General features: G+C 41.1%; 1 protein-coding gene across 1 annotated transcript in view; it reads left to right on the top strand.

Moving 5' to 3' along the window:
* IPP (intracisternal A particle-promoted polypeptide) overlaps positions 1-9,259 on the top strand; it is a 52,988-nt gene that overhangs the window by 7,260 nt on the left and 36,469 nt on the right. The window contains exons 3-5 of the mRNA XM_011946588.1: positions 3,571-4,002; positions 5,438-5,593; positions 7,759-7,926. Of these exons, the coding sequence (XP_011801978.1) occupies positions 3,571-4,002; positions 5,438-5,593; positions 7,759-7,926 (756 nt within the window). The remainder of the gene's footprint in view (positions 1-3,570; positions 4,003-5,437; positions 5,594-7,758; positions 7,927-9,259) is intronic.

The following is a 9,259-nucleotide window of genomic DNA, read 5'->3' as shown; positions in this document are numbered from 1 at the left end:
TACACAAGAGCACAGTGGTTCATGCCTGTAATCCCAGCACTTCAGGAGGCCATTGTAAGAGGACTGCTTGAGGCCAGGAGTTCATGAATAGGCAGGACAACATAGCAAGACCCCATTTCTTAAAAAAAAATTTTGTTTGAGACAGGGTCTCTCTCTGTTGTCCAGGCTGGAGTGCAGTCGTGCACTCACACCTCAATGCAGTCTTGATCTTCTGGGCTAAAGCAGTGCTACCATCTCACCATCCTGCATAGCTGTGACTACAGGTATGTGCCACCATGCCTGACTAATGTGAAACAAATTTTTTTATAGAGACAGGGTCTCACTATGTTATCCAGGCTAAAAAAAATTTTTTTTTTTTTTTTTGAGACAGAGTCTCGCTCTATCGCCAGGTTGGAGTATAGTGGCGTGATCTCGGCTCACTGCAACCTCCGCCTCCCAGGTTCAAGCAATTCTCCTGCCTCAGCCTCCTGGGTAGCTGAGACTATAGGCGTGGGCCACCACACCCAGCTAATTTTTATATTTTTAGTAGAGACCGGGTTTCATCATGTTGGCCAGGATGGTCTCGATCTCTTGACCTTGTGATCCACCTGCCTCGGCCTCCCAAAGTACTGGGATTACAGGCGTGAGCCACTGCGCTCAGCCAAAATTTTTTTTTGTTTAATTAGTTGGGTGTGGTCGCTTGTGCCTTTAGTCCCAGCTAACGGGAGGCTGATGTGGGAGGATCCAGGAGTTTGAGGCTGTAGTGAGCTATGATCAAGCTGCTATACCCTGGACTGGGAGACAGAGTGAGACCCCATCTCTAAATAAATAAAATAAAACAACTGGGATGATGAGGAGGGGAGTAGGGGAGGGGGAAAGAAAGAGAAGGCACACCAAAACGATGTATAGTCTTATATGATATGCAACAAATATGCATAGAAAAAAGATTTGAAAGGCTGAGGTAGGATGATCACTTGAGCCCAGGATGCTGAGGCTTCAATGAGTGATGATCATGCTGCTGCACTCCAGCCTGGGCAACAGGACAAGACTCTGTCTCAAAAAAAAAAAAGAGAGAAAATATATATGAGGAGACACTACAGTGTTAACACAATGTGTGTCTGTGTATGGAAAAATACGTTTTTCATTTTAGTTTTTCTGTCTTAAAGTTCTTTTTCCACAGTGAATATATATTACTCTTTTTGTGTGTGTGTGTGTGTATGACGGAGTTCCACTTTGTCACCCAGGTTGGAGTACAGTGGCACAATCTTGGCTCATTGCAACCTCTGCCTCCCAGTTTCAAGCGATTCTCCTGCTTCAGCCTCCCAAGTAGCTGGGATTATAAGCTTGCACTAACATGCCCAGTTAATTTTTGTATTTTTTTTTTTTAGTAGAGATGGGTTTTCACCATGTTGGCCAGGCTGATCTCGAACTCCTGACCTCAAGTGATCCGCCCACCTCAGCCTCCTAAAGTGATGGGATTACAGGCGAGAGCCACTGTGCCCAGCCTCTTTTATTTTTTATTTTGTGAGACAGAGTCTTGCTTTGTCACCTACACTGGAATGTAGTGGCAAGATCATTGCATCCTTCACCTCCTGAGCTCATCAAGCTATCCTCTCACCTCAGCCTTCTGAGTACCTGTAGGACCACAACACACACCATCATGCCAGGGTAATTAAAAAAAATTTTTTTTTGTAGAGATTATGTCTGGCTATGTTGCCCAGACTGGTCTCAAACTCCTAGGCTCAAGCAGTCCTCCCACTTCAGCCTTTCTAGTAGCTGAGACTACAGGTGCACACGCTGCCACACCTGGCTAATTTTTTTTTTTGAGGCGGAGTCGTGCTGGGCTTAGTGGTGCACACCTGTAGTCCCAGCTACTCAGGAGGCTGAGCCAGGAGCATTGATTGAACCTAGGAGGCAGAGGTTGCAGTGAACAGAGACCATGTCACTGCACTCCAGCCTGGGCAACAGAGCAAGACCTTGTCTCAAAAAACAAACAAATGAACAAAAAAGGCTGGGTGTGGTGGCTCACGCCTGTAATCCCAGCAGTTTGGGAGGCTGAGGTGGGTGGATCACCTGATCTAGCACTGGGGAGAGTAAGACAAGGTCTCTAAATGCCATACAATGTTCATTTTTTGTTTGTGTTTGTTTTGAGATAGGGTGTCGTTCTGTTGTCCAGGCTGGAGTGCAGTGGTGCAATCTTGGCCCACTGCAACCTCTGCCTCCTGTGCTCATGTGAGCCTCTCACCTCAGCCTCCCGAGTAGCTGGTACTACAGACACTCACCACCATGATTGGCTAATTTTCTGTATTTTTTTGTAGAGACAGAGTTTCACCACGTTGCCCAGGTTGATATTAAACTCCTGGGCTCAAGCAATCCACCCACCTCAGCCTCCCAAAGTGCTGGGATTACAGGCGTGAGCCACCACACCCAGCACAATGCTAGTTTTTAATATTAGGAATAACCAAGAATCTATAACATAAGAGAAACTATTAAATACTCAAACTATGTATACCACTTTCTTTTCCAAGGGCTTCACTTTCTTTTTTAAATTTTTTAATTTTTTTTCGAGACAGAGTCTCACTATGTTGACCAGGATGGAGTACAGTGGTGCATTCTTGGCCCATTACAACCAACACCTCCCAGGTTCAAGTGATTCTCCTGCCTCAGCCTCCCAAGTAGCCAGGATTACAAGTGTGCACCACCACAACCGGCTAATTTTTGTATTTTTAGCAGAGACAAGGTTTCGCCATGTTGGTCAGGCTGGTCTCAACCTCCTGGCCTCAGTAAATGTTTGTTACATGCATATAACCTTATGTTAAAAGCATAGACTTTATTTGTTGTTGTTGCTGTTGTTGTTTGATTTTTTTCTTTCCAACTTTTAGGTTCAAGAGGTACATGTGTGGGTTTGTTGCATGGGTAAATTACATGTCTTGGGGGCTTGGTATGTAGATAATTTTGTCCCCCAGATAATCAGTATAATACCTGATACATAGTTTTTCAATCCTTACCCTCCTCCTACCCTCCACTCTCAAGTAAACCCCAATGTGTATCTATGCCTTCTTGGTGTCCATGTGTATGCAATGTTGAGCTCCCATTTATAAGTGAGAACATATGATATTTGGTTTTCTGTTCTTGTGTTAATTTGCTTAGAATCATGGCCTCCAGCTCCATGTGTGTTGCTGTAAAGCACATGATTTCCTTCTTTTTTATGGCAAAAGCATGGACTTTGATGTCAACCCCTACCTTGCAACTTGCTTTACCTTACAACTTGTGGACAAGTTACTTAAACTTTGATTCTGTTTCCTTAATATGAAAATAAGAAAAATAGTATCTACCACTTGGGAGTATAATAAGGGTTAAATTAACATATAAAGCAATTAATGCTGCACCTGGTTCATTGTAAGTTTTTCATAAATGTGTTAGGTATCGTTATCGTTTAAGTTTTGTGCTCTTTACACAAATCCTTGATTGCCTTTTTAAGCGTCTGTCTACTCTGCAAGCATCAGTGAAATCAAGTGTAATACTTTTTGAATATGGTAAGCCAATGTATGTTTTTACTTTATTGGCCATTTTGTCTTCCTACTTCTCTAGGTATAGTGAACATAGGTGTGAATAATGTCCAGGAGTTGATTGTTGCAGCAGACATGCTACAGTTGACTGAAGTTGTTCATCTTTGCTGTGAATTTCTGAAAGGACAAATTGATCCACTGAACTGCATTGGAATCTTTCAGTTCTCTGAGCAAATTGCCTGCCATGATCTCTTGGAATTCTCAGAAAACTACATTCATGTCCATTTCTTAGAGGTTCATAGTGGAGAAGAGTTCCTGGCACTTACAAAAGATCAGCTGATCAAAATTTTGCGAAGTGAAGAGCTTAGCATTGAGGATGAATACCAGGTCTTCTTAGCTGCAATGCAATGGATTCTGAAAGATTTGGGAAAAAGAAGAAAACATGTGGTAGAAGTGCTAGACCCAATTCGATTCCCTTTACTACCTCCTCAGAGACTTTTAAAGTATATAGAAGGTAACTTTTTTGCTATATATCAAATTAGTTGATTAATTATCCAGTGATGTGTTCTCTGAAATGTGGGAGAGTGTTTTCATTTTTTGGTTCAGTAACAGACATTTATTGAATGATTACTCTTTTTTTTTTCTTTTTAAAAATGTATTGAATGATTATGTAAGATACAACTTTTCTGTTTTGTGGGTGGGCAGTAGTATTTTAATATTTCTACCTATTTTTATCAAAATCTTTCTTGAGATTGATTACTAAGGCAGATTAGTGTTATAGATAAAAATTACTGACAGAGCGACTAACATAACAACTGCTGTTGACAGAACCAGTTATTTCAGTGTAAGATTTCCTCTTGCTACTCTGAAAAATTGAGCAAAACCTAATACTTGGAGAAAATGCATACATTAAAAATAAAAAAACTCAATGAATCCTATAAGTCCCTTCATTATAAAATAAATTTGGTGTTGATATACTATTATAGCTTCTGAGTAGCCTTTGAATCATCTTTAGATTCTAAACTTAATTCCGAAAATATGTTTTACCATAGTATAAAATAGTTTGTATCTTTATATTAGAAAAACGATGTTTAAATTTATTTCTAAAAATTACTTTAGGCCAGGTGCAGTGGTTCATGCCTGTAATTCTAGCACTTTAGGAGGCCAAGGCAGGCAAATCGCTTTAGCCCGGGAATTCAAGACCAGCCTGGGCAACATGGTGAAACCCTGTCTCTACAAAAAAAAGGCAAAAAATTAGCCCAGCATGGTGGCATGCACTTGTAGTCCCTGCTACCTGGAAGGCTGAGGTGGGAGGATCACCTGAGCCCAGGAGGTCAAGGCCACAGTGAGCCAGGATTGTGCCACTGCTGTCCAGCTATTTCCTGTCTATTTTTGAGACAGGTCTCACCCTGTCATCCAGGATGGAGTGCAGTGGCGCAATCCTGCCTCACTGCAAACTCTGCCTCCTGAGCTCAAGTGGTACTCCCACATGAACCTCCTGAGTAGCTGGAACTATAGGCACATGCCACCACACCCGGCTAATTTTTGTATTTTTTGTAGCAGCAAGGTTTTCATTCACCATGCTGGCCAGGCTCAAGTGATCCACTCGACTTAGCCAAAGTACTGGGATTACAGGTGTGAGCCACCACATCCGGCCTGGAAATTCTTATACATGGGGGGATACTGTGAAGCATATATATTTTTTAGTTGCTGTTCTGCTTATATATGAAGCATATTTTTTAACAGCAACCTTTTTTGTTTTTCATTAGTGAAGAAAATGCTTTCCTTAAAATAGTACCAATATTTGGTATTGCAGGAAACAAACACCATTGTTTGATGATGATTTTTTATTTAATGATTGTTAAAGGTGTCTTATCTTTATAGAAATGTGTTTTTCCAATGTTACTTAAAAATTGTTTAAAACATTGTCTTTTTAAATATTGCTTTAGGAGTATCCGATTTTAATCTTCGTGTTGCATTGCAAACACTTCTGAAAGAGTACTGTGAAGTATGCAAATCTCCCAAAGAGAACAAGTTTTGTAGTTTTCTGCAGACATCTAAGGTTCGACCTCGGAAGAAAGCAAGAAAGTACCTGTATGCAGTAGGTGAGAGCCCTTTAAAAAGTAATAGAAATTATATTTGTGTTCCAGATCAAAACTTTTTAATATATTGTTGTTTTTACTATACATGTTAGAATATGTGGGTGTATTGAAGAGGCATATTAAATTTCACATACAGGCTACAGATTTATAAACTGCATTTATGTATTATGATAAATATGTCTAAAAAGAAATAGCTATTCATTTGATATCTGTTATTCTGTGATCTAAACCTTTGAGTTTGTAGATTATCCAGTTATCAAATAAGTGACTAAAGAAGTACTGCTTTAAAAGTAAAAAATTTGAATTCTTGTGAAAAATAAAGAAAATAAATCTCAAGTTTTTAAACTGTTCACAGTATCTTAGTCATTAGGAGTGATAGGAATCAATGGTCTCCAAACCAAAGTGTGGTTATAAAGGATGATCCATAGGAATATCAGCGGAACATACTACAACTTCTTTTTTTTTTGAGGCGGAGCCTCACTCTGTCACCCAGGCTGAAGTGCAGTGGCATGATCTCGGATCACTGCAACCTCCGCCTCCTGGGTTTAAGTGATTCTCCTGCCTCAGCCTCCTGAGTAGCTGGGACTACAGGCATGTGCCACCATGCCCAGCTAATTTTTGTATATATATATATTTTTAAGTAGAGACAGGATTTCACCATATTGGCCAGGCTGGTCTTGAACTCCTGACCTTGTGATCTGCCTGCCTTGGCCTCTCGAAGTGCTGGGATTACAGGCGTGAGCCACCGTGCCCGACCACATATTACAACTTCTTTTCATTTTTATTTCTTTTTTTTTTTTTTTTTTTTGAGATAGAGTCTAGCTCTGTCACCCAGGCTGGAGTGCAGTGGCCGGATCTCAGCTCACTGCAAGCTCCGCCTCCCGGGTTTACGCCATTCTCCTGCCTCAGCCTCCCGAGTAGCTGGGACTACAGGCGCCCGCCACCTCACCCAGCTAGTTTTTTGTATTTTTTTTTTTAGTAGAGACGGGGTTTCACTGTGTTAGCCAGGATGGTCTTGATCTCCTGACCTCGTGATCCGCCCGTCTCGGCCTCCCAAAGTGCTGGGATTACAGGCTTGAGCCACCGCGCCTGGCTTCATTTTTATTTCAAAAAGCATTAACTTAAATCTGGGTGTCGTGGCTCATGGCCTGTAATCCCAGCACTTTGGAAGGCTTAGGTGGGAGGATTGTGTGAGGCCAGAAGTTCAAGACTAGCCTACGCAACCTGATGAAACCTTGTCTTTACACAAAAATACAGAAATTACCCTGGTATGGTGGTGTGTGCCTGTAGTCCCAGCTACTTGGGAAGCTGAAGTGGGAGGATCACTTGAGCCCAGGAGGCAGAGGTTGCAGTGAGCAGAGATTGTACCCTGCACTCCATCCTGGGCAACTGAGCAAGACACTGGTTCAAAAAAAGAAAAAAAAAAGCATTAAACTTTATTGGCATTTAAAATACATATAATATATAACATTGATACTTATATATAGTGAAGATCTGTACACATAGTATAGTTTTTATGTAAGTACCTGATGTATGAGATAATTTATAATTTACACGTATATAATTACAATTACATATATGTATTAATATTTAAGTATAATGCTTTTGGGTGCTTCTTAAAACTTTTTTGCTGATTGGATGTATAGTCAAAACAAGGATTTCATCAGGAGGTTGATGGGGGAGGATTGAGGCTGCAGTAAGCTGTGATCACATCACTGCACTCCAGCCTGGGTGACAGAGTGAAACCCTGCCTCAAACACACACACACACACACACACACACACACACACACACACACAGCCTTCAACTCACTATTTTTAATTGAAAAAGACACTAATGAAAGTTATAATGTTATAATGAAACTTTCCTAACTTAAAAGCAGTGCCGAGATTTATATTTCATATAATATTCTATTTATAACCAAGACTAAGTGGTAAAACACTGAGGCTAACTGTCTTAATATTTAAGCCACAATCTTTCAGGAATTGGCAAATTTAAGAATATTACATTATATATAGAGGGAGAAAGTAAGCTCTAAACCATTTATTTCTTGTTATATAATAGTTATACTAGATGTTTAGCTGTAGAACACTAGATTTCCATTACTACCAGTTTTCTATTTAATAGTAAGGGATTTGCTATGTACTCCTTTTTCTTCTTTTGTTTAGGTGGATATACTCGGTTGCAGGGGGGTCGTTGGAGTGATAGCAGAGCCCTCAGCTGTGTGGAACGTTTTGACACCTTTAGCCAGTACTGGACCACTGTGTCTTCACTTCATCAGGCTCGAAGTGGGCTGGGAGTAACAGTTCTGGGAGGGATGGTCTACGCTATTGGAGGTAATAATAAAAATGTCTTATTTTCTTTATTAGTCTTGTTGGCTATATTCTAATATGCTTTATGATTTATATGTTGCTATGTGGTATACATATATCTAATTGTCCTCAATAAGTATTTACAGAAAGGATGGAAGGAAGGAAGGAAGGACGGGAGGAAGGAAGGCAGGGAGGGAGGGAGAGAGGGAGGGAGGGAGGGAAGGGGGAAGGGGGAAGGAGGAAGGGGAAAGGTGAAAGGGTGAAGGGAAAGGGGAAGGGGAAGGGCAAGATGGTGAATATTTCATATTGGATGAATACTGTGATTTATCACAAGCCAGAATACTTAGGTTTGGTTTTAATGAAAAGTGGTGGTGGGGTGTGGTGGCTCATACCTGTAATCCCAGCACTTTTGGAAGCCGAGCCAGGAGGATCACTTGAGCCCAGGAGTCTGAGATCAGCCTGGGCAATATATTGAGACTTTATCTCTTAAAAAAAAACTAAAAATGAGCCAGATGTGTGGCACATTTCTGTAGTCCCAGCTACTTGGCAGGATGATGTGGGAAGATTACTTGAGCCCAGGAGGCAGTGGTTGCAGTGAGCCATGATCGTGCCACTGTACTCCAGCCTGGCTGACAGAGCAAGACCCTCTCTCAAAAAAGAAAAGAAAAGTTGTTTATAGAATATGGCACCTGCCTGGCGTAGTGGCTCACGCCTGTAATCCCAGCACTTTGGGAGGCCAAGACAGGCAGATCACCTAAGGTCAGGAGTTCAAGACCAGCCTGGCCAACATGGTGAAACCCTGTCCCTACTAAAACTACAAAAAAATTAGCTGGGCATGGTGGCAGGTGCCGGTAATCCCAGTTACTTAGGAGGCTGAGGCAGGAGAATCATTTGAACTCGGGAGGCGGAGGTTGCATGCAGTGAGCCGAGATGGTGCCATTGCACTCCAGCCTGGGCAACAAGAGCGAAACTCCGTCAAAAAAAAAAAAGTGGCATCAAAATTTAGATCAATATTTATGATAGAATTTTTTTTAATTCTGAAAGCTACATTATGATTCATTTTTAATAAACCAAGCAGTATGGATACTGGGTACATAAAAACCAAGTCAACAAGATAGTAGGATATATTTCTTTTCGAAGTCCTGGTGTTTTGTAAAACTACGTTTATGAATTATTAAATAATAAAGGAACTGGGACTATAGGCATACATCACCATATATGGCTCATTAAATATTTATTTATTTATTTGAGATGGAGTTTTGCTCTTGTTGCCCAGGCTGGAGTGCAATGGCGTGATCTCGGCTCACTGCAACCTCTGCCTCCCAGGTTCAAGCAATTCTCCTGCCTCAGCCTCCTC

Source organism: Colobus angolensis, unplaced genomic scaffold (assembly GCF_000951035.1).
Source record: "Colobus angolensis palliatus isolate OR3802 unplaced genomic scaffold, Cang.pa_1.0 Scaffold106, whole genome shotgun sequence".
Taxonomy (NCBI): Eukaryota; Metazoa; Chordata; class Mammalia; order Primates; family Cercopithecidae; genus Colobus; species Colobus angolensis.
Note: the sequence above shows the minus strand (reverse complement) of the source record. Positions and strands in the feature narration are given on the sequence as shown.